At 38.9% G+C, this 26,546-nt stretch overlaps 1 protein-coding gene across 1 annotated transcript; it reads right to left on the bottom strand.

Moving 5' to 3' along the window:
- Window positions 1-198: 198 nt before the first annotated feature.
- Window positions 199-24,433, bottom strand: SLC26A4 (solute carrier family 26 member 4). Its single transcript, XM_015629167.1, has 20 exons — window positions 24,246-24,433; window positions 23,780-23,919; window positions 21,467-21,577; window positions 19,645-19,835; window positions 19,031-19,195; window positions 16,237-16,389; window positions 16,043-16,125; window positions 14,946-15,093; window positions 12,496-12,609; window positions 11,657-11,734; window positions 11,367-11,462; window positions 9,836-9,942; window positions 8,451-8,520; window positions 8,039-8,131; window positions 7,845-7,940; window positions 6,722-6,952; window positions 5,227-5,281; window positions 4,760-4,905; window positions 3,495-3,578; window positions 199-2,988 (listed from the first exon to the last, which is right to left on the bottom strand). Exons 1-20 carry the CDS (start codon window positions 24,398-24,400, stop codon window positions 2,965-2,967), a joined length of 2,340 nt encoding a protein of 779 aa, XP_015484653.1. The 5' UTR covers window positions 24,401-24,433; the 3' UTR covers window positions 199-2,964.
- Window positions 24,434-26,546: the final 2,113 nt, after the last annotated feature.

Raw genomic sequence — 26,546 nt, 5'->3', positions numbered from 1 at the left:
CTCGTCTTACCCACACAAGGCAGAGGAAACAGGTTTTCCCTTTTGTCTTTGTTGATCCTCAAAACAGACCCAAAGGAATGGTGAAATTGATCCCTTCAAAATGTGCTTTATGTCCCCATAATAGGAATTCACTCAGAGAAGACTTAAAAACCCCCAAACTAAATAAGAAACCCCAAATACAAAGATGCAAGGAGCACGTTTTCAGTATGCACTACTTTATTTTCTAGTTAATGGGTACAATTACTTTTCAAATGCAGATTTTTAAAAGTAAAAAAACTTAAAATACATTTCCAAATTTAATATCAGACATGCAAAGACAGAACAGTAATACTCAAAATGCATACAAAAATACCACTTCATCCTACTGGAGAAAGATAAGCACGTCTAGTTACACTACTTAAAGATATTTTAATTAGTACAAAACTAGAGAATTTTAGCTTAATTGCAAAATACATTATTTTGGTATCCTTATCTTTGATGGATACATAGAAAATTAAGCACATAACCACTTAGACATTTGAATGCATTCTGCATATTACCTCTTTTTCTATGCCTCTGTAGGCTTTGAGAGAAATGCTGTTTTTCAGAAAAAGTTTAATATTTTGTGCTTGTTAAATTAACAACCATGCCTAGAACAAATACACAGGCCAAAAATAAGTGCATTTTATCATATTTTATCAAAATTAATCCCAGATCAGATGTCATATTTGGAAAGGAATTGGAAGACTGGAAGAGTATTTAATTGCTTTTTAAATACCTCTACAGACAAGAACTAGAGAAAGTTAAAAAATAATGTAATGACATCTCTGTCAAGTAAGAATCTGTACTCACACTTCACAGTGCAGATGTTTTCTTGAGAAAAAAAAATTCACTGCTACCGTTTTTCACCATCTTCTCTGTAGAAAGATGTCTCCTGTGTAACAATTAGCTAAAAGCTCACTTAGCAGGTAGAATATTTTACTTTTTTCTTAAAATGTACATCTGTTTTAGAAAAGCAATACAGCTTCTAAAAAACATGTCACTGGCCTTGTGCACTGGCAACTGCTCCAGTAGTCAGGTTAACAGGACGTTAACAGGCTGTGGCCTGATGGGGTCTTCAGGCCAGTAAGGTGGGCTGAAGTGCAAGCCTCTGGTGAGAGGCTGGCAAGGGGACAGGAGGAGGACAGGTAGAGTTAAAAGTGTGAGTTGTCAAATCACAGGCTGGGATGAAGCATTAGTGTCAATAGAAGTTAATGGTTCCATCTGAAGAGGTGCAGAAGTCTGATTTGCCTCTTGAACACTTGCCTCATTCTCAGAGGGTGGAGATGCCCATCCTGTGGACAAATGGCCCACGTCCATTGTGAATACAGAATTTTGCTGGCTTGGACTGGAGCACCAACATCACCTAAGTTCAAGTGTCTGTACTGAGAAACTTCACTGTTGTGAGAGCTGAAGTCTGTGCCTTAACTAGAAAATACAGATGCCAGTTTGGTGCTGTTACCTACTGTGCAAGATACTGTCCAACTGGATGAAGTTTATAGATCTTTATTTTTTTTTCACTGACATTGGCAGAGTTCACTCAGGTCCTGAAGCCAGAATAATTTATTTAGTGCTTTAACATTTTTTTTCCCACTGTTACCTGCAGCAGAAATCTCCTCTGTGCATTGTGATGTGGGAAAATTTCTATGATGTAATCAAATATGGAAAATTAAATACACTGAAGCTAATTTTCCACATTGTTAAACTTAAAGACATTTTATACCTGGACATTTCTTATGCTTTAGTTTTTATCTGTTTCCTCACAATGCAGGGGTTTTTCCCATTTTAAAAAATAATGTAATGCTAAAAAATTTAAGGTAGCAGTCTGTTTTCCATCAAAATACATTCCTTCTTCATGAAAATTAAGAACATTAGTTAAGGATTAAAGTTTGCTGCTCAAATCTTTATCTTTTGTAAATTATTGCACTTATGCATTATGAACTTTCATAAGTAAAAGAACAGCAGCAGTTTGATGTAGAGTATTAAAAGAAAAAATCTCTATAAAAATATAACTATTCATTAAACAAAAAATACAGCTATATTCCATTAAAAAACCCCAAACCTCAATACTAGGTCACATTCTGACTTTCTTGCTTGCACTCAGTATCAGCCTGTTTTACAGATTCCATTAAGTACCCAGGAACTAAGGTTTTCCTTAATTTATGTAATGATCTGTCTCTTTATGAAGATTATGTAATCTAGCCAAAATAATCTGTCTGTCCTTCATTTAAGGGACAATCATTAATAGTAGTGCAAGGCTTGCTACAGTGGGATTAATACAGAACTAAGGAACCCATATCCAAAGGTCTTTAGAAACTTCCTATTTGAAACTTCCTATAGTTCAGTGCTGTTTCCTGTTCATGTGACAGTTTCACCTGTCGCCTCTTGCAGTGACCCAACTACCTGCAGCAATTTAAGGAATTGCTTGAAAAAAATGATCATGATACATTTTTCAAGGCTTGACAGCACATATTCTCACACTCATGTTGTAAAATTCAAAGCCTTGGCCAGCTAGAACTCCTGCCCTTTCACTAGGCTTTGTAAAAATATTGAACAAAAGGCTTGCCATCCAAAGATTTTGGTCTCTTCCACTCTCCTGGGGAGACAACATAGCAGCTTTTCATCCTGTACACATTGATAAAAGTATAGTGCAACTTCTGCCTGACTAGTCCCAAAACTGAGTACATCTTTCACAATAGTCTTCTGATTTTCTTTTTTATTAATATATATCATAGCAGAAAGTACTTGCAGAATCAAGGTCCAGAATATTTCTGGGATAATGTTAGCTAAAATTTGGAGAGTTATAGAGATGTGTATCATTCAGACAAACAATCAGGGTTTTCTTCAAGTGCAAAGATTGGTTTCATAGCAGAAAATGCTGGTATAGATAGTACTGGTGCATGAATTCTGCTGTGCGCTCACAGGCAGGACAGTGCCAGCAGTCCTTCAGGAAGCAAGACGGCGCATAGCCTAGAGAAATGGGTTTGGAAAGGTGGAGAGAAACAGGGCATGGTTAGTTCTCAGTATACACCATTTGGGAAAAATATCATGTTTGTGTAAACTAAAAACTCAGTGAAAGTACAAAGAAAGCAACTTCTGTAAACTGTGCTGATTGTGCGAGAAGCTGTCTGCTGTGTTAAAAGGAGGAATGAAAGGGGAAGGTTGATCATCATTTTGGACTCTGGTGCCTCAAATCTTACAAAGTCTTCTTTTAGGCACCCAGCTTGTATTAAGATCTATTTATAAGCCTGTGTAAGGCAAAAATAGTTGTAAAGCAGGAGAGATGAAGAGATACTTAAGCTGATATAATCCACTATCATCTTAAGAAAAATGTGACTTCCTCCACTTAGCACTGACATCAGTATCCAGAGAGGGTATTTATTTATGGAGAAGGTACCTGTCGAGGGCCATACTCTCATAGTATGACTCAAGGCTACAGGCAGAGGGATAGACACATTTATTTCTGAATTGCATACCTCTTCCTGAACATCAAGTTCATCATCAGGCTGGCTGGCTTCTGAGAACTCTATGGGTTCTTTAGACTCCTGCATGAGTGAAATCTTGGTAGAAAGAAATTAAGAAACATGATGAATTACAGGTTGTCCATATCATTGAAATTGAGTTTTTGTTAACTCTGAAGTACCTTAAAATAACTTTCACAACTTTAGAAGAGTCTGTTGTTTACTGTTCCTTGACAAAGATGATGATTTAGTTCAGCTGAGAGGAACTTACAAACTGCAGAGCCTTTGGGCCTGTCTCTGCTCACACGACTAGCTACGACTTTGTAAAAATAACAAAATCTATCTTTAAACTGTATAGCATATACAGCTATAAGCTGTATAGCATTATAAAAATGTTAATCTCTACTATAAAAATTAGTATGAAAAAGTTATAATAAGGATCCTATCCTAGTTAATTATCAGTAATATTAATTTTAATTCTACTTATTAATTATACTGTAATAATGATTGCTAGGAAAAGAATTGTGGTGAAAAGAAAGGAGGACATTATATGACCATTTTCCTAATAAAGGCCCTTTAAATGCTTTAAATGCTGCAGAGTGCAGCAAATCTTTAAATACTACAGTCTTCTGGTTATCTGAAAAAAACACAGAATACAATGAGGAAATGCACAGAGAAGGGCAGCAGGAATGAACACTAGTGTGGAACAGCTTCCATACACATCCATGCCAAGTAGAGGGAGATTATAGCTTTGATCAGAAGTCTATGGAGTGTTGGGAAAGGGAGCAGGGAATGATTATTCATTGCAGCTAACAATTCAGAAGTCCAGCAGGCTTAAAGCAAGCTGGAAATATTTGTCATATAATCTAAAATTAGAGAACCCATCTCCACAAGATAGTATCACAGGTTCCAAAAGAAGTATTACAGACACATTGAAGAAAACTGCATCTATAACAATTAAATATAATGTTCCAAGTGCAAAGTCCAGCTGATGAGGTTCTTAAGATACCAGTAGTCAGAAATTAAAATATGTGTCTTAGGATGGAGTGTTTTCCACGTGTGCTGTTCCTCATGTTCTTTTCACTAGCAAGCTCCTGGAGTTGATAGACCCTTCCTTTCATCTAGAAAAATACTCATGTACTACAGAAGCTTCCCAGTTTACTACACTCCCACTTTTTTTGTACTGCAGTTCTAGGTCTACTTTTCAAATGTGCCATGGAAACTTCAAGAATGAGTGCTAGATGATGGAGGAAGGGAAAGGTACAGCTGGATATGCTTACCTTCTCAAATATAGGGTCCTGGTTGTCACTGTATGTCATTTGATTTCTTATGTAGAGCACAGCATCATGGACAGTCAAGAAAAATATGTCTTTTCTGACAGTGTCATCAAAAAAGGCACCCCGTTCCAGCTGAGATATAAGATTGTCTGAATAAAAGAAAGTCATAGTAGTTTTATACAATATGAAGTAATCTAAGAAATAAATGTTAAAATACATGGTTGCAACTGTCAAAAATCAAATGTTCAGCCGAATTAATCCATCAATTATAGTTTAGTCTTGATTTTTACTTTCCATATTTCCTTTACACCCCATGATTTTTTTGCGTCCCACTGGAGCCAACAATGCTTATCAGTGTTACAGTTCACATATTTATTAGTGCAGATGCTACCACAGACACATCTAGAGATCCCTTCTCACCTTCATTTTATTCTTTGCATAAGAGAAAGTAGAAATATTTGGATATTTACCTTGATATGAAGCGAAGTATACTCTCACATCAATTCTCTCAAACTCTTTAATTATCTAAACAAAAAAAAAGTTTGCAACAAGGACATCAATAAATAAAGTCTGTAAGGAGAAAATACATGTCTGTACATCTGTGTAATGTATAGGCACACACACTTCATTTTTTTCTGACTGTCTTCATTCTACATAGTACAATTTCTTTATTCATCATAATTAAGGTACTGCTATACTTAAAGATCCAGTAGTTAAGTACCTGGCTGCTGAAGTGACCTATCTTCAACTAGGTAAGTGGAACTATCCATTTTACATACACAAGCATTGCTGCTAATTAAGGTAGTCATTCTGTTCTCAAAATTCGAATAATCATCTCTCCAAGTGAGATCACATGGGTCTGCACAAGCTTTATTTCCCCCATGTATGTGTGATATGATACACTCATTCACTGGCACATGCAGGTTTTCTTACACAGATTTTTCCCTCATGCAGTGCACCAGATGGGTCTGTTGTTGCATGAAAAAGCTACACACAGAGAGAGTCATGTCAACAAACCCCGTATTCCCACATAACTCGGCAGGAGGCTGATGCAAGGCACACACTACTCCTGTATTTCACTTAGTTAAAAGGCAGGAGACTAGAACCTACCCCTGGCTCCCTGGTGGCAGCCAAGTCTCTTAGATTAGTGTTTTCAGAGGTGATTATTAATTCTATTTCTGTTAACTGATAAACTTGAGTCATGGTAAAGATCTGGTTTTATTGATAGGCTAAGTAGTCCCAGCTGCAAAATTAAGTTAGTGAAAGCATCAATCTGAACATACAAAATATCAGAAAATAGTGAATATTGAACAATCTGGTCCTACACACTTGTAACTGGGCACCAAAAAAATAATGGAAATACTTGGCCTTAATCTTTACATCTCATTTCCTTCTTTCTAGGAAAGAATATTATCTCCTTATTATGTACTGTGAGTTTGAAGATTAATTAGGAGTGTTGATGAAGAACTTGATAGCAGCCACAGAAAATACTTTAAAGAAATGAATCATTCTTCCTTCATAATTAAAATTAATGAATAAATGAAGGAATGAATAAATAAATCTTGTGGCTAAAGACTGAATTGGGATGGTAAGATGAAATTTTTACTACCTCTGTGTTGAGTGAGCATCATCCTGTGCCCAGATTAAAGCAGGAGGCATGTGGAAAGAAAATATATAACTAAAATATTTCATAATATATGCATATAAGTGGACAACATTTTGCAGTTAAATTTTTTGAGTACTTGAATATGCAACCTTCATATTGTTCTTTGAATGCATTTTTCCCCGCTTGAAATACATGCCAATATTCTACATTTTGCTAGTATTTTTCATATTTACATTTTGATGGTATTTTTCAACACCATACCTTTTAAAACTCAGACATTAACTTCAGATAACAGCTCTTGATTTACATACTACTGACTAGTTTTATTTTCACAGAACATCAGAAAAAAATGCCCTTACCGTTTTTATTGACCTCACAGCTACAATATCCAAGAAGGTTACTGCTCCAAAATCAAGAATGAGACTGTGGATGGGCACCTTGGGGATGTTTACTTTGACTGGGAGTTCTGAATTCCAGTCCACCTGGATCTCCACTTCTTTGGTGGGAACTTGAAGATCCTGGTTGTCTTCAGGTTCCTCATCAGTCTCAAAAGCTTCATTATTAATACCAGGCTCACTGATGATGCCATTCTAATGTGCAGATGAGATATATGGAATATAGAATTCAATCATGGAGAAAGTTTGGGAGTTACAGAAAATACCACCCTGTAGTGCCTTCTGTTGAAGGAATTGACAAGACAGACACACTTGTGACCAGTATCTCCTGCTGCCAATCTGGTACTGTGGTTAGCATAACTAATGCCATTTTATAAGGCAATCCATTCTCTATGGCTGAGCAGATTGTGTATTTCTTCCCTTGTCCTTAATTTTCAGGCCCTGAAGGTCCTGTGAACCAACTAGACAAATCAAACCAATTTCTTCTTCCTCTACCTATTAGCCTCAAGGTTCCAGGGCACCAAAACAGGGTTCCAGGCTGATCTGTCCTTTCCTTGCTGGCCTTGAAGGTCCCAGGCACATGGGCAACCAGGTGTAGCCGATGACCCCATCAGAGAAAAGGGAAGTGTAACAGTGCACAGAACACTCTGTATGGCAAGTCCTGTGTGGGAAATTTGGACCAAAATTGCTGCTGACAGTGAGAAACCCCCAAGGGCCAGGGATGCCTTCACTGTCTTTTGTTTTCTCTGAGTACTGGTGCCTCATCTTCTTTCGTGTAATTTTTAAGTCTAGATTATGATTGTTATATTGATACACTAAACGATGCTTAATTAACATCTGGCCTGACTTGGTCTGAGAGGGTCCAGGTAGTTAGAAACTCTAAGTTAGGGTCTAGGTGATTAAAACTGTAAGTTGTATTATAAATTCTGTATGCTACTTATAAACTGTACTACCATGTACCAAGTCACATTTTCATCTCTATTTTAAAGATGAGTACAGAGTAATTCATAATTAAGCCTTAACTAAAAAAGCTTCAACAGTATTCCTTTGAGAAAAAATAGAAATAAATAATTTTAAAAAGGCCTACCTTTGTAGCTTTTAATTTTCCCTTCTTGATTAGCTTTTGTATTTTCCTCAGTGCTTTGAGTCTCTTATTATATACCTTGACTGCATCAAATCCCACCTACAGAGAATGGACCAAAATTAATTTAATTCAAGTATAATTCTAAAGAAATCTCACAGATAGTTAAGAAGCTTCCAAATGCATAATTTATCACTTACTGTGGATTTGAGGCTGCTTTTCAGTCCATCAATGTTAGCATAAAAAATTGGACTTGAAAACTTGAGAATCTTCACACCTTCTGGTTCTATAACCTGTTGCCAAATAATATAAGGTTCAACAGCAACAGCCATATTTTGACTAATAAGAAGCAGTTTAAATGTTTCAACAGTTCAACTACATATCTAATTTTAAAAAAATTGCATGGATTTGTTGTTGATTGAGGGGATTCCATTTTTAGAAGCTTACAGCCCCAGCATGCAAGATGGACCAACCATCTGGAAGAAGATGATGCTGAAATTTGTTATTTTTGAGGACCCCACTTCCAAATTCAAGTTGTGTACAGTATGCAAGGCACGACCTTTTCTTACACTGACATGTAGACTGAAGGAAAACAACTCAGCAATGACTTACATTTTTGTAGTCCTTGACTTTCTTGTAGATGTCTGTGCCAGGAATGTTTCCAAAGCCTCCCCATGAAGGACTAACAGAAATAAAAATACAGTGAAGGTAAATGTCATTCTTGGGCACTCACAGAATTTAAGGGATTGCTCCATACAAAGCGTCTTTGACTCCTGTAATTTGTCTTCTAATGCCAGACTAACAGACTTGCAAAAGTCTTGCAGCTACTTTGTGTCACTGTAGTGAAAGGGCCTTTATAAAAACAAGGTACTTTGGTCTCAGCCTACTTAATGCACCATTTTGATTTAAGAGCTGAGTGAACAATTGGTTTCCCAAACCAGAAAAATATTTTAAAAGGCAATTGGTTTGCTTGAAATTTAAAAAATCAATTTTTTTACACTGAAAAAAAAAGTCTTTTTTCCATTTCAAATCAACTGAAGTACATTTACATTCTTTTCAGATTATGTAAATTTTTTTTTCCAACCTTTTTAATTTTTATTTCAGTCAACAACAAAATCAAAATGTTTTGCAGTCTTCAGATATATATTTAACAGTTGAAGCAAATTGTTTTCAAATTTGTAGGGCCTCATGTCCCCCTTATATTTTGGTAACATTATCTGAGTTTAATTTGGGAATGTTTTTTTGAGGCTCTTCAGATTTAATTTTTTATAATCTATTATCGTGTAACAACTTTTACAAGGCTTTATTTTTAGACATTTGCTGACAGTGCAACTATCCTTTGGTAATGCTACTTACCATATTCTCTGGACTGCAAGCTGAAGAAAAGAAGTTATATTGTATTTTCAGATATAAGATCAATGGATAATAACAAGAAGACCAAATAAGTTTCTTCAAATCCACCTTTTCTCACCATTCCACTCCATGTATTCTTTAAGCAGCAACAAATCAGCCAGAAGCACAAATTTTTTTTCTTATTCTCATGCTTTCTCTTGCTCTTCTTTTACAGCCATACAATCAGTCTTGTACAGGCAGTAAGTGAAAAGGCTATTGGCATGTGCAACATACTGTAGTAATATTACCTGCTGAGGGTTACTATCATGATCAACTAATTACAAAAGCCATACATCTGTTTATATTTGATCTAGAATGTTCCTGTCCCTTTTCAGAACTCAGCTGTGTGGATGCATATAAAACATATGGCTAAGTACCACCAGAGTGGCCAACATGATATGAAATACTGATAAAATAATGCATCTTCTCTTTTATCACTGTAAGTAAATGATAGCACACAAAGAGTGTCTTTTTCTAAAAGAAAGAGATTTTTTTAATTTCAAAGTTTTTGTAAACCCAAGCAGATATAAAAATCATCTTGTGTTTCAACATATTATCTTCCTTTTTCATTATATAAGAATTATTTCTGATACTGTATTACTTACAACTGAACTCTCAGCACAACTGTCAGCAATCCAAACAAAAGGCCAGCAAGTAATCCCAAATCAAGTCCCAGAATGATGGATGCTATACATGTAAAAACCCAGATCATCTGGAGAAGAAATAACAAACAAAGTGTTTTAATTTTAACATATGACTCCTAATCATGCTAAATAAACACTAGACCAGATAATATGAGAAGCACATTTTAACTCTGGAACTGATTTTAGCACATTAGCAATCAGCTGACTTACACACAAAAGTCTTCTTCCTCCAAGATGCTTTCATCCATCATTATCTTATTAGGTATAGTTAACTTTTTAGGAAATAAGGAGGCTTTCAACATAACAGTATTTTTTAAGGATCTGATTCCTTTGGTGAAATTAAACATTGCATTTACTTATTTCTGATGAGGGCAATCTTTGTTAACATTTCTTAAAAATTGGAAAGTTTTATTTCACTAAGATGTAAAATACTGTAAGATGCCCCCCATGCAGACATATAGGGAAGGAAGGGGATTCCTCAGTGACATCTAAGAATCAGAAAGAATTGTTGCAATGAGATGTATTTAATATTAACGGGTTGATGGCACTTCTCTAAGATCTCCACTGAATATTCATGCAGAACAGTTGAAGTGTACTCCTCAGCTCTTTCTTACATCACTGCCCATGGAGTAGATGCAATTTTTAAAAAAGCTGAGTGCCTGCACTTCTCACTGAATTCAGTGGGATCTTTTGTCTGTAAATCAGTAAATGATCAACAAAAATATTTGAGCTCTGTCTAAAACAGGTACTCCCCAATGACACTGTAAAATCTAGGCACAGTAAGGACTGCATGGAAAAAATGTCATCCATGCAATATTTTCCTGCCCCAAGAGCCACAGTGAAGGTTTGTTCCAAAGAATATACAATGGGAGATGTGAGCAAGTACCCTAAGATAAGATTATACTGGTTCATAAGAAAAGTCTATTCACACATCCCTTAGCATGCCAAATGAATCCAAATTCTAGCTTGGATTAGTCTTGCTACAACAAGAGAACATATTTTCTCAGGACTAGCTGAAATTATTCAGGCAAATGGGATGTCCATGTGGTAACAACATAAATATATGTACATGAATTAAGGAAAGGTCATCTTTTCTGACTCATTTAAATTGTGCAAAAGATAACATCAGCATGGTAAAGGTGGAAACATGCCATCTTTATTCTGCTTTTCAAGCCATATCAACACAAGATTGCTGTAAATGATGGAAAGGGATATGAAGGAGTTATCACTGCACACAAATACCCTGACTGGCACTCTTACTGCAGGGTTTAGGGAACAAAGAAGATTAGCAGAATACTGACCTAAAAATGGGGAATTTTTCACTAACCTTATGGCATTGGCATTTTGAGGATGCATATAAAAGTTTCCTGATGTTAACTCCCCAAAATCCTGTTTATGTGGTAGTTAAGAGAAATTTGGATGGCATTTAAAGGTAAAAAACCCCAAAACTGGACAAAAACATTTCAGGAGAAAAAACAATTAGGTTACTTACAGCATCCACTTTATTCTGTCTCCATAGACGGGGAACATCAAACACTTGCATGAACATCCCTTTCAAGTTAGCTATGACTACAGCTGCCAACACAGACTGTGGAGAAAAATAATGAAAAAGTGGTATTCAGAAGCAAAGATGTATAGGAAGATAGTGCTCAGTATGACACTATAAACCACAGCCCTGTCTGGAATCGGTCACCATCAGTTTAAAGAGGGATATTAATCTTGCCCATCATAGTTGAGCATTTGGATCTGATGTGGCTGTGCTGCAGAGGAAGAGTACAGTACCTTTTGTAAGGGCTCCAGCAGTTTCCCCAGGGCAACAATAGAAATCAAAACGATCCCAGCTGAGATTATACCAGCAACCTGCAAAGGAAAGTGTTTATAGGAAATGAACTTGCTACGAGTCTATCATCTCTTTCTAGGATTACAAAGAAAAAGGTACACAACAGTTGCACATTACATTTCTTTTGGAACAGGGAGACCTGCCAAAGTGTCATTGTGTTTAGGCATATGCGGGCAACCATTATGTGCTTCAGCTAACACAGAGGGAATTCACTTAAGCAGGAAATCTAAACAAACACAAGGTACTGGCTCTTGAGGGGTTATGTTACAGAGACAGATGAATGGAGCAGCCTGTGTGTAAGGTGGAAAAGGAGCTGCTGCATAACCTGTAGTTTTTCACTGTTAAGGGCCACACAACTGTAGTTTGGTAAAACAAAGCCATTTACTCAACATGACAAAGATGTCCCATGGCTGATGATGAGCAGCAAATGGCAGAGCTTCTCAGGCCAGCACACGGGAGCTTAAAGATATGGCCAGCTGGGAGAGATTTCCTCCCACATCCTACTGTGACAAACTCAGTCCTCTAATTGGAAATTAAATTCTGGGGAACTAGAGTTAAAAGATTTCTGACCCCTAAGGTACATGCTATGTAAAACTTGATTGCCCTCTTCTGGCAGAGCTACAAAAATGATTCACTACTAGAGCTGAGCTGCTAAGACACCCATGGCTTTCCATGAGCCAGTAATGCAATCGTCTTAGGACTGTTTTCATCTCATGGTGAAATCTGCACTACACAAAATAAAATATATTTGTGCACAGTACTAGTAAGAAGAGGTCATTACCTGAGTCTTTCCACCAGTACTTTCTTGGACTGCAGTCCGTGAAAGAGCAGTAGTTGCAACAAAACAAGAAAAGGCACCTGAAAAAATGTTGCTGAACCCAAAGGCAATAAATTCCTGAAAGAGAATTGGATAATGCTGTAAATAAATATGCCTGAAGACAGTTTTTCAATAGAGAAAGACAATAGCTTCTGCAGTAGCTGATAAAGTAGGTAGCACAATAATATTAAGAGGAGTATTAGTTAGTAATAGCTGTTAAATGTTTACACAAATTCCTCTTGTGCCAGTGCAGCTACCTCTGTTTGGAAACCAACACAAAGAAGCTGGTATACTCCCCCTGAAGTGGACATACTCATCTGAGTACAAAGGTGTTTAAAGCGTACTTCCATCAATGTTACCAAACTTAACATTTATAACAATTACACTGGAATAATTGCATCAAGAAATGAGTACTAGAATAAATTTAACTCCCAGGTATCATCAGCTAAACAAATTATTTCGATCAGTACAATAGTCTGAGTTTAGACAAGTCTTTAACTAATGCAAAGCATTGTATTATTAGCAGAACAATTAAGGAACTTTGCAATAAAACACAGTTTCACTGAAAACTTCTAGTTTGCTGAGTCAGAAGTTTTTCACTCTTAGCATCCCAATGAGCTCATGCTGAGTCTCAGGCAGCATTCTCATAGATTTGCCCTCAGGTCACAGATGCCGGCACCTACTGATGCTGTTTTTTCTGCTCAAGTGACAAGGACCCTGGGAGCTTTATATCCTGGGATATGGGCCATCCCTCTGCTGGGAAATAAAGAATTTGGGAGCTGTCTGCAATCAACCCCATATAATTGACAGAAACATTGTTTTCACTCAGCTGACACAGGCACAAGAGCTTTTTACTCACTGCAAGCTTTTTAAAATATAATTTAAGATTTGATTTTGACTGTCTCCCTTCTTTTCTACAAAAATAAACTTCCTCTAAATTTTCATTTAGCTCCAGCTACAAGAACAGGAACAGACCTAAACAATTTCCTGCCTATTCACATGTAACCACTGTGATCTGTGAGAAAATATTGGAGGTATAGTTCCTAGTGTTCTTAGGTGTTAATAATCCGGATCTATGAGGACAATATAGACATTGGTAGATAATAGTATCAACTCGTCCTTCAAAATTATTTTACTACCTGCTTTTATGGTGTTACTTTAGCTTCTCCAGATCAAATGATGATTTACCCATCATCCTGGGCTGCATTTAGTATTTTCTACATGTAAAATTCGTAACATAGGAAAGGAAGGCACTTTGCTTTTATAAACTAATTCTTCTAGTCCAATATTTAATCAGTATATTTGAAGCACACCACTGCTGGCAGAACAACATATTCAACAACAGAACAACATAAACAGAACTTCTAGGCTTATGTATTATTCTCTGAAATTCATTAAAGTGAAAGTTGGTGCATTTTGTTCAACTTTAAGACCAAGTGTTACCAGATATGACCTTTGAGGATTGTAAACTGACAAACAGAATCATAATTTTCTCATATACTGCAAAACAGTGTTTCTAAACTCAAACTTTATGTAATCTATTAGTACTAAAATAAAGGACTCATTAAACAAAGTACTCATGTATTTGTTGCACTGAGGGCATTTTCTAATATGCTCAAAGGATAAAATTAAAAATTAGCACAGATGCAGGAGAAGGAAGCTTTCTGACATTTTAATTCCACACCATGGCCAAGCAACATAACCCCCAGTGAAGACATTGAACAAATGCAGGAATCCTGTAAGAGCTTGTGATGCACAACTCATGTCACATTCTAGCTCTGTGCCCCTAGAAACCAATGCTTAAAGCAGTTCGGCCATTTAGTGCACACAGCTACTCCAGCACGCTCATATGCTGGTACACATTAACTTCTTTTGTGAAGATGCAGGACTGATCTATCAGGTTACAAGTATAGTTATATTGATGTAACTGGTGTCATGCTGAGAAGAACAATAATTTATTAACTGTAAAGTTCAGCTGATTCAAATCCTGCATGAAGACTAAGCCTAAATAAAGCTGTCCAAAGCAACTTCTTAGCTTGGTATTGCTTTCATCTGCCCACTCAATGTACCTCAAAATATGCATTACAAGTGGAAATGGAAAGTAGGTTGCCAGGCCATGTAAACTTGACATCAACAGAAAATTCCCCTTTACAGTGCTCAGCCCTTTTAGAGCTACTGCAGTCACTAAACCAATACAGAAGGAATGAAAGAGTATGAAAAAGCTATACTGAAAAAGGATCTGGCTCATCCCTGTGTGTCCATTTAAGCTTTTTTTTTAAGAGCTGAAAGACTTTCACCTATCAGACTTCAGTGCCTGTCTGAAAAATGTGTGTGAATGGTGTTGTTTTCATTTGGCTACATAGGTCAACATGTTTTACATTCACTATGTTTATAAACTATTTGGTTATACATACCTGGTTTCCATCAATAGCATAGTCATACTTGGTTGCATATACCTTCCCCACAGATACAGCAATAGCATAAGCAACAATAGCAATGGAAAAGGAGGCTGCAATCATCTGGGAAAACAGGCTGACATTTGGAGGCTCAGGAGGCAAAAATCTAGCATTTAGAAAATATATTAGTGTTACCAACTTTGATTGAATTCTGTTCTTACCAGAACTGTCAAGGAGTTTGAGGCAGAGGCACACAGGTTGCTTATAATATGAAGTGTAATGTTTCAAGTTAATAAAAAGGTGGAAACAGCCCATTGACATACAGTACACGCTTATCTAGCTCACCCCAGCCCAAATCCTGATGCTATTAGTCAGCAACAAAGGTCCCATTGTTCTCAGCATGACTGAGATTTGGCCTTATGATAGCAAAGTGAAAAACTACATTTTTTGAAGCATCGAATAAAGAATGCATTGAATAGTATGATGAATTACATAAATATGTTAATGACACGTCATACTATTGTTAACATGCTTCTTCAGTAAGATCTCAGAAGCATTTTATCCCCTACTGTGTTTCCACAAATTTTAATTAATTAAGCCCTGAATACCAAATGGAATGTGAAGGTTACTACTGTGAAGTGCTCTGAATCTTTCAAGTGGAAGTCTCTACCAGTGTAATCCTCAACATCCTTGCTCCTATGCGTATGGAAGTGACAAAGTTGATTTGGATAACAGTAGCAGCATGAATAAGAACTGCAGTGGGATAACTCAGGATTACAGAAATTAAATCTAGGCAGAATTTCTTTATTAAAAATCCTTATTTTTTTACAACCATTTTACATAGTCTATAGTCACTTCATGAGCAGGAAGCAATTAGTTTTCAGATGGACTTCATCAATTAGATAGACATTCCTAAGCCTGTTTTACAGAAGAAGGAAAGCTAGGCAACATATTTAGGTGGCATAATTGATAGAAGTAAAACTCAGAAAATCTCCATATCTGAGTTCTAAACTCAGGTTACAGCTCTCAATGTTTCTTTTATGCATTTTCCCTTACTACAGTCATTTTTAGCTGATTAAAATAGTACCTTTTCCCCCCAAAACAAAGACACTCACCCTCTTGGAATGCTCTTGACAATGCCTGCATTGTATTTTCTTTCCAAGTCGGCAGCATATGAAATGCCAGTGGCCACTATTGTCTGTAATAAAATAAAACAACAGTTTTAAGACTTAAAAAGAATCCCTGCCTTCTTGTAGCTAGACCCATCCACTTTATCTGTTTTCAGCTTTTGTTATGCCCCTTTGCTTACCACAATAACTTCTATGGGTATAGGTATAGGTATCTTGTGTTTGAACCGATCATTTATTTCTTTAACTACCATGCAGACAAAAATGGTGAGGAGTCCAGCAATAAGATCTGCAATGTTGGTGGTACCAATTTTTTCAAATGTTTCAACAAGAGTCTGAAAAATAAATATGACAACACAAAACAAACCCACGAACACTTGAAGGATGTGCAAATACTCATGAGACAATCCAGACACATAGGGTTTTTGAAGAGGCCAAGTAAATTCTTCATTCAAGCCTGGAGAAGCCTGAGGAAAATGTATTGCCAAGGTGCTGCAGAATCAGTAAATGGATTTAATATACTATATAATATATATTTAATAATTTAAAATATATTTTAAATATATTTAATATTTTAATGAAAAAAGCATAATTGCAAGAATTGTCCACATAGGGGGCTTCTGCTTCCCAGTTTTTAGTCAATTATTACTAAATAAAAAGAGCTAACTCTCTACTTGTGTTTTACCTCTACCTGTATCAGAGCAAGGAAAGGAAGATCTATAGTTTCTTCACTTTGACAAATAGCAAGGGAGATCCTCATTTTTATAAAGAGAGTTGGCAGACTCATGAGCAAAGTTCTGTTTCACTGCATGCCCAGTACACGTGGTCCGTGCCTCACATGGTTCCTATGTCCACTGCTGACTAACAGAGAATGAGTGTGAGCACACAGGTCCTGCCTGGCTGTGGAGACTCCTGCACTTCAGAAAAGCAGCCACTACCTCACTCTACAGTAAATTAACCCTCCCAACAGAGTTCAGCCCCAGACTGGAGCACTCACAATTGGGCTGCAATAGGCAGCTCCCTTCTCTACCCTTCCTGTGCCCTTGCTTGATCCTATTGTTTATTACAAGTTATTGTACAGAGAAAACATGAAGGGATGATTACAGAAAAGTCACAAACACACCTCTGTCCTCCTCCTAAGCATCAGGGTAGTTCTCACTTGCCTCCTGTCTCCAAGAAAATGTAATCCCGTGCATAGTGAAGTAGCTGTAGCAGAACTGGTAGAAAAGAGGCTAGAGCCACACTTCTTGTATCCTGGTCATCTCCCCCAGTAATGAGTTTTTGGTTTAAACATAAGAGGAGGTTTGTAGCAGCAGCACTACTCCTACCCTTCTGAACAGACTTTAGTTTGAAAATACAACATCTAAGTGCTTAATCAGCTATGTTTTCTAAGCTAAAGAAGCCTTCCTGAAACACTGAATCAGATGACGTCCCTTGGTTGACTGAAGCCATTTCTTGCCCATTCTACTGTTTATCACAAATCCCATAAGAATGGCTGACCACCTCTTACACTGCTTCACTTCACAGGGAAACAGTAACTTCCTAACTTTGGTTGTGGATTCTGCTAATGTTGGATGCTTGCTGTTGCAGTCTGTTAAACAACACTATTGAATCAAGTCCAAAACTTGCTGAAGCAGACACAGAAAATCACTGGTTGAGCAGACCAGAAATAACAATTTCTTTGCTCTACGTGCATCTGCAAACACATTGACCTGGCTCACCTGTGACACCACAGAAGCTTTGAACTTTAACCTAAAAAGTCAGCATCCCACTCAGGCTTGCTGGAGCTGGGAGAACTATTTAGTCCTTTTAAAAAGTGTATTATACTAAATACAATACATTCAATAAACAAAGAGATGGAAAAAAATGCTGGATTAACAAGTTCATCATTCTGCCAGATCAGCTGTAAGATCTCTTATACAGTACTTTGTCTCACCTAACTTTCCTTATTCTGAGGGGAAGAGTTTTTATTAGTTCTGAAAAGGCCCATAAGATAATAACTTTTTACCCCCACAAATAGTCCTCCAGATTTGTTTTTTAATTTTTACCTTATAATATAGTGATATTCATCCTACTATTGTTAATCTAGATGTCTATTGTATTTTTGCTAGTCTGGTTGCCAGAACTTGCATGTAAAACCTCCAAATAATTGTTTTTCCCCTAGAACAGCCTCTTTTAGAAATCTGCTATTCTAATATGAAGTGCTATGGAAAATCTAAAATACTGTGAACCTGGATACTTTCATGCTGAAGTCAGTGACACAACTCTGAATAATTTTCCTAGAAAAGGATACTATTCTGTGACACAAGACCTCTAGGAATACAGTATTTGGATAACACAGCCAAAGCATTTCTCCATTTTAGCTATAAAATGTATAAATTTCTCCATTTTTTTAATAAAATCAACAAATGGAGCTGTGACAGCAACAGTAAGCCTCACATTTGCTAACCATTAGGTACCTGGTCAAAGGGTGGGAATCTGCATCCTTTAGGTATTCACATGCATGGCTACAGTGTGAAATGGAGAATGATGCCCTTTACCAGAATGACCTGCTGGTTTAAGTGTAAAGAGCCTTGGGACTGCCAGCTTTGGGAGATGACCTGACAGGGTCAATAAATGATCAAATGTCCTTCATAATAAGTGAGAAAGAAAGGGATGAGACAAACTGTAATCTCCAGAAGTGAAAAACTGTTTTGCTGGATAATCACATTTAAACTTTATGTGAAAAAGTGCTGTCTGTAAATGACTTCAAGATGGCAATTAGACTTTCTGTCTGGGAAACCCCAAAGGCAGCTGCTTAGAGCTCCACAGCTATAAATGAACAGCTGCAGATCTTCATGAAAGTGAGAACTAAAGGAATGCCCTGTACTTACCACCATATAAATGAACCATCCCCGTGTGAAATGGAAGCAGATATATGCAATTATATAAAAATATCTGTCATAAAACTAAAGCAAATTAGAAGGGCATACTTACATATATTATGGAAAGGACACCATTATAATTTTTAGTTGAAACATTCAGAACTATTTTCAGTTGTGACACAAGCACTTGAAAAGCAGCTGCAGTTGTGAATCCGCCAACTAGTGGATCTGCAAGGTACCTCACAATGAAACCAATCTGGAGAACTCCAAATATAACCTGGAAAGACCATGAAGAATATCAGCTTATTAAATATCAAAAATGTACACTTTTATTTGGAGATTTCTTATGCTTTGTTTTTTCTCTTTGTTGATGCAGTCTTAGGTCCATATTTCCCCCATTTCAGCCTAGTGTAGCTTAGTATCATCCATCCAAGGAAATAAAGGGACCTGAAGAAATGTGTGAAAGGAAGCTCCAGGATATGCACCATTAGTACTCAGTTTCATGCAGGTCTTCTGATCTGTAATTGAAGGGCTGTTCTGTTCTCTGTGCTCCCAGTTATGCTGTCAGAGACTCTACAGAGGATAAGAAGCTTTTAAAGGTTTGTGATAACTTTCCTTCATTTTCATGTTTTACTACAGGAAAATGTCTGACTGCTGTAGTAGGTATTTTCCTGCCATTAACATTAAAGCAGGGTCAACCTTGTGTCTTCAAGTCAGCTATTTTACCTGTAAAATTCCAACCAGGAATGTGAGAGTACTAGCAATCAGCACTCTCTGTGCATCTCTGGATTCAGTGTCTATCAGTGCCCCAGTGCCATTAGTCCCTGTAGCATTACTGCCTTCTATGAGAAAATTCTCATCAGGGGCCATGCTCAATACAACAGATCCCACCATCAAACTGACTACTGGGAATGGACCTGTAATGACAAACAGAACACACTAAAGTTTAACACACATTGAAAAAATGCATTTATCAGACTAGACAAGAAACTCCAGGTCAGAAAAACCATGTAAAATTGTAACTGGGATACATTGGTGCTATTAGGAGACCAAGAGCTGCAGGCACTGCATACATAAGACAAAAATACTGCACCTTCCTTAAATACTGCTCCTTCTTTAAATAACTTACATTGTACATACAGATACAAGTGTGGTTCCATGCTTTGCTTGAGCCAATTTAGGGCTGTACCAAAGACAAAGGGGCAACATGTTCAACATGCTCCAACCACCTCCCCTGTATCAGCATCACAACCAGACAATGTAGATCACCAATCCCAGCGAAAGCAATGTTTATATCTTTAAGTTTTGGGGTTTCTTTATTTGCTTGTGGTTTTTTTGGTTGGCTGTTTTTTAGTCATGGTTAGTTTTCAGCTGGTCCAGCTTGCCACATGATCAGGGATCTCAACACCATATTGAGGTTGTGGCAGAAACATGATCCAGTGGGTAGGACCACATCTTTTGGTAGTATTGTGCTATTACATTGGCTAAAGATGACTGAAACTATTCTTTGGGCAAGGTACAGAGAAAGTGATCATCGTGTCAGCAAAACAATCTAAAAGTAATCATATTTGTTGCAGTTATTTACTAAAATTATGCAGAAAAGGAAAATGTCACGAAATGTCCCAAAGAAGGTTTAGTTAATTTTACAGGTACCTTAGAGAACACTTCATGAATAAGAACATTGGGAAAAGCATAAAAAAAAGGAGTGTTTGATAATCTAGAAAGTAGGAATGCCACCATAAGTAGACATAATAAATCAGATCTGAATAGCAAATGTGAGCTTCTTGGTAGGGCAGGAAGAGGCTAACAAAGTTAAGCAAACATAGAGATTTTTGATGCAGCAGAGAAAAAAGTTGATGAGTAAGTGTAGTATCATGCCAAAGCTCTGGGAGGGGAAAACAATGTATTTCTTGGTAGATATGAATAAGGAAAGACTACATTTGGTTAGAATGAAGAAGAAGGAACTTCAGTGATCACACTGTAAAAGAATTTTAAATGCAAGAACTGACAGGAAACAAACCTCATATTCTAAAGAAAGTATTCAGAAAGAATCAACAAGGATTACCCATAGCCTTGGTGTGAGGACCTAGAGTGAGGCTGGAGTGGATACACAAGTTCTGGGTCTCCATGACAGGCAAGAAGAAGATACTGTCCACAGTAATGAAAAAAGGATGCAGCAAGTAAGGCTTGTAGAGAAGACTAAAAGAGCTCTGTTTTAGCCATCTTGAGCTTTAGCTGGTAGATGAAATGTTTGTCATTCATACTGCCTACTGAGGCCTTGATGTTGTCATTTCTTGCATAGAGTGTAGATTTAAACTTCAGCACAAATTCAGGCAAAAACTAGGGGCATACCTGAAGCTAGCTATTATGCACAATTGCCTGTATAAAGCAGAAATAAGCTTTAATTTCCCAAGATCCATCAATATTAATATTCACCACAGCAAATTTGTCTCAGAAAATAGTTATATTGTATGAAACATAAATGTCTGCAGTAAGGATTAGCACTTTGTAATAGATAATTCACTGTAACTTGAACACATGCAGTTACCAACTGAGATGTGCCTTGATGTTCCCAGGAAAAAGTATGTCAGGATGGGGAAAAAAGCAGAATAGAGACCATATCCAACAGGGACTGCAACCAGCAAAGCATATGCCAAACCTGAAATGATAGATCATCAAAATATCACATTTAAAATCTCTCAGCAATCTACTATCTTGTCTAGAACAGACTTTCAGAAAGATTTACTGCTTTGGTCCAGATGCACTTTAGAATATGTTTTGTCGATATGTCAGTTGCAGGCACACGTGAGTGAGTGAGTGAGTGAGTGAGTGAGTGAGTGAGTGAGTATTGAGGGCTGTAAATGACTCTATATACCATGCTGGTAGCTGAATACCAGAGGAAGTACTGAAAGATGTTCCTGTATTTGCATAGGTAGCCCCATACACAGGCTGAGATAGGAAACTTAAGTAAGAACATTGTTGCAAGAGAGCTTGCCTCTAGAGAGAAAAGGAGGATATGTGAAGGTTCTAGTTACAGACAGAAATTTCAAGGGCAAGACTCTGAATTATTGCATGACAAACATGCTTCAGAGTATCTTCAGCTCTTGTCAAAATAGGCTCACTTCTTTTCCCAGTAGCAGCTTAAAAACTAATCTACCAATAGTAAGTCACATAAATTTGAGAGTCTCGGTTCTTCTTCCTTTGCATACCTGAGCAAGATGTCAAATCCAGCAAGCAATAAAAAAAAATTGCCTTTAAAATCATATCCCTGTTGGCCAGAGTATAGTATTCTCCTTCAAAGATTCTCCAAAACCCATCAAGAGTTCAAACAACTGAAGTCCTGGTCGTACTACTGTGGGTGATGGGAGGACTGCGAGCAATACACGTAGTTGCTGGGAATTAGGGACTTCAGGGGCCTCAAGATCCCAGAAGCCTCTATTTTTTGCAAATATTTTGGCCAATTTTTCCTGTAATGCATGCTCTAAAATTTCAGATTTTTTTTTTTTAAATTATAGCTAGGTGTAGATTTGCATTAATTTGGGTTTTCCCCTTTTTTTCTACTTGTTTTTTTTAATGTACAGGTGGGAGACCAGACAGTATATTTAAAAATTTTGTTTTACAAATGGATTCTAATTAAGACAAAATCAGGCCACTGAAAAAAAAAATAAAAAAATAGGGAGGTTATAGTATAAGCACAATAGCAATTATAAGTAATATGAAAGGTCCATCCAGCCCAGTTCATTTTAAAAAGGCACAGGGATCCTGTAACTGTGCCACTACCTTCAGCAAAGATCTTCCAGCTCTGACATTCTTCTTTGGGAAAGAATCACTTCCTTTATTTCTCAGGTCACCCCCTGCCTGGGGTAGAAGTTTGTAATGCTTTTTTTTCTGACAGTCTCTGCCTTCCTAGCATGCTCCAAGGGAACAGACAGGAGGGAATACTTGTGTCTAATCGGGAATGCGTAAACTGCTTTCTTTGTTCCCAATGTAAATCTTTGTCCCCTTCTGCAAACACTTAATTTCCATTGAGGGAAAGTGTGGGGTTGTCACAGCTAGTTTTGCCTGCTGCAGTCCTAAAAAAATTGTGAAAACTGTGTAAGATTAAAGAAATTAATGGTGAGATTAAAGAAATGAGTGTGGTGGATGTGTCAGGGTTATAGTTAGTCTTGTCTTAGATGGATATTGCCTCAGGCAGGATGGTTCTGCCCTCTGAGTCTTCCTAAAGTAGCTTATTGGAACAAATTTCTGCCATTTTCCTATTTGTTCATCTGCAGAAAGCTTTACTAATAAGAAGAATAAGGAAGTAAGGAAAGCTTAATATGGCAAGCCATGTACTCTAAATATTCATCAAGTTAAATTTTTTAAAAAATGTGAACACATCACCACCTCTTTGAGGGTTGTCTTCTGCAGAGACCTGAACAACCTTATGAGATGAATTTCAAAAAGGAGTAGATATCAAGGTTGATTATTTTAGGTGAATAACTAGATTTTTGTAGGCAGTTGCAGAAGAACTATAGGCTTAAACAACCAAGAAAGAGAAATAAGACCACACGACCTATCTGATTTATCACAGTGTAATTAAAATTTTAAATATCAAAATAAATACTCTTTGAGTAAAGTGCCTGGAAGAAAAGTTAAATACATCTTTATAGCACATCACAGGAAATTTAAATCTTCTAGCCAAGGAAAGAAAAAGGAATAAATTAAAACCATAAATTATTTATTGCAAAATAATACCTAATATCTAGTATTAAATAACAAGCTTCAGATTTGTAATTCCACCTGCATAACGTCCCCGTGTTCGGCCGGCTCCCTTATGGGGACGTCCCGGGGAGCGGAGCGCCGGCGTGCCCGGCTTTACCTTGCAGGGTGGCAACGAGGCCGGTGCTGAGCCCCGAGATGATGTCGCTGATCAGCCACTCTTTCACCCGGTAGTTGGGCAGCCACTCCAGGATGGGCAGAAAGGACTTGGCAATCTGAAAGGCCCTTTTCCTTGAACATCTGCGAGAAAACAAGTGATGAACGCACCCCACGGAGCTGCAACCGGAGCGCCCCAAGAACCCCAGAGTGACAGAGAGCTGAGCTGATGCACATTTAAATTTAAGGAGCAGTGGCTGTCACAGTCCTGCCTTCCAGACAGGGACGGGGCACGAAGTGGTGTCAAAAGAGGGCTCTCTGAGGAAGCAGCCCGCGGGCAGCTGCGGTACGCAGGGGAGCCGGGACGCGTCTGCCCGCAGCCCGGCGTGCGGGACTCTTCATCCCTCGGCGGGTGGAGTTTGTGGCCCCGGGACGGCGCCCCCCGGCTCCCTCCCGCCGCTCGGACCCACCTGCAGGCCGCCTGCGCCCGCTCGCGGAGCGTGGGCGGCAGCGGCGGCCGCCGCTCGTTCTCCTCCTGGAAGCCGGGCTCGCTGTAGATGGGCCGCGCCACCACGTAGTGGCTGAGCTCGGGCAGCGGCTCTGCCGCCCGCCCGCCCGCGGCCATGGCCCCGCCTGAGCCGGCGGGCGGCGTGCGCGGCCCCCCCTGCCGGCCCCGCCGCCGCGCCCGCGGCCCCGCAGCGCTGTCCGCGTCCTGAACCGCGGCTCCGACGGCTCTGCCCGCGCCCGCTCCCCGGCCTGGGGCAGGGCGAGCCGGCCCCGCCGCAGCCGCATTTATACGGCCGCCCACGGCCCGGCGCTTTATTTACGGGGAAACAGAGAGACCCGGCTCCGGGCCGGCCCGGGCGACGCCTCCGTCCGCCCTCCCCCCGCCGCCCGGTGCCCCCTCGTCGGCCCTGCTCCGGCCGGCGCTCCCCGAGCCACAATGCCCGTCCCCTCGGGCGGGGGCTGCACTTCAAAGGCGGCGGCCCGCGGGCAGGCGGGGGAATGTCTGCGGGGCGTGCGGAGCGGGGCTTGCTGCACGCACACGAGCCCGCGACAGGTGATGGCCTCTGCCCCGAAGAGCCACCTGCCCGGCGGCGGCGGCCAAAGTGCTCGCTGTTACGGCGAGCCTGAGGGAACGAGATAGGACCAGCCACTCTCACACGCTGCTTGGCCCGCACAGAAGCCTCCTTAGAGTTCCCAGAGCCCTGCTGTGTCCCACGACCCAAGTATTGAGAGTCATCTCCTTGCATAGATATAAATGCCTAATAAACAGCACCTGCTCTCCAAACCACCCCGAGCTCACGCAGGAGCTTCGGTGGGAAGAAGTGGCTCAGGCCCCACAGGCTCTTTGCGTCACACCTGAATGGACAGAGGTGGCCCAGGGCTGCAGCTTCTGGTTTGCTGAAGGAGGCTCGTAGGGAATGAGCTCCTTGGCAGCCCTGTCATAATTTAGAATTACAGATAACGCTGGAGCTGAAAAGGTCAGTCCTGCATGCTGAATACTGCTGGCTACATTTCAGCTATTCTACCATACATATGGAAGACAGCCTAGCAAAGATGTTGCAGGAGCGAAGCACAAGTCCTCCTCACCAAGAAGACTTCCTGAAATAAGAATCAGTGCCAGTGTTTCAGCCAACATCGAAGAGATGCTGAGGACACACACTTGAGGGTCCAGCACCAAGCAAAATATTTGTTCAATGAACTACTCAGGCATGGAGTTGGTTTCAAAGCAATTTAGTCCTAACTTCAAACATGTTGAAGGTGGCATTATTAAAATGGAAAGAAGCTATTTGCTGAAGTATTTTTTGGGAGGGTTAATACAATTCAGGTTTCCTAACTCTGCAACTGGCTTCCCCTCTGCTGCACTCTAGGGAAATCTGGGTAAACTGCTGAACAGTTTTGATCTGAGCAATGTTGTATCCAGCAGTTAAGCAGCCAGCTTCCTAAAACAAGTACCAGCGTTTTGTAGAAACCTGTAGGCATGGCACTCCAGTCAGTAAAAGCTGCCTTGTTCTAGAGGAACAAGGAAAGTGGTCTGATGTAATCGTTACTTAATCCAGGGTAGGAAAGCTTTCAGATTTTCTCATTAGCAGATAATAGTATGGGGAAATGGAAGTAATATTGGAAAACACACATTAGACATATCCTAAAGCACATACTGAAAACCGAGCTGCCATCAAAACTGAGTAACATATTAGGTTAGAATCCACTCCAGATAAAAATGGAGCACCATGAAAAGCAGTTTTGAAAACTAACTTTAAGAAGCTGTTGTGGTAACATCATCTTAGTTCTAAAATTAATACATAGACAATGAAATTACTCCAGCAGGTATAATGGCTTCTAGGCTAATCAGCAAAATAATTTGCAGGAACCCAATGTAGATGCTTTACAACTACCACATAAACTCAGTTTCCAGACTGGCTGTGTATTACATATTATTTTCTCCTAGAATGTCCACAAAACTACAATTATATTTTTACTTATATAACTAGGATTTTAGAGGAGAACTGCTTGATAGCAAGAGGAAATGACATAGTACTGAACAAGTAATTAACACAGGAAGGGAACAGTAGAAGAATCTGAATTGACTGTAACTCCCACTCCTTTCAAATTTGTTTCCTGCAGCACATGTCTGTCTGAACAGTACTCCAAGCTTCCACACCTCAGGTGATGAGATGCGGTAGGAGCTCCTGCAGGTGAGAACTCTGTAGGACCATGAATATTGGCAGGACAGAAGTATGCAAGTTCAAGGACAAGAGGTTTCAAGG

Source organism: Parus major, chromosome 1A (genome assembly GCF_001522545.3).
Source record: "Parus major isolate Abel chromosome 1A, Parus_major1.1, whole genome shotgun sequence".
Lineage (NCBI taxonomy): Eukaryota > Metazoa > Chordata > Aves > Passeriformes > Paridae > Parus > Parus major.
This window is presented reverse-complemented; position numbering and strand designations above follow the sequence as displayed.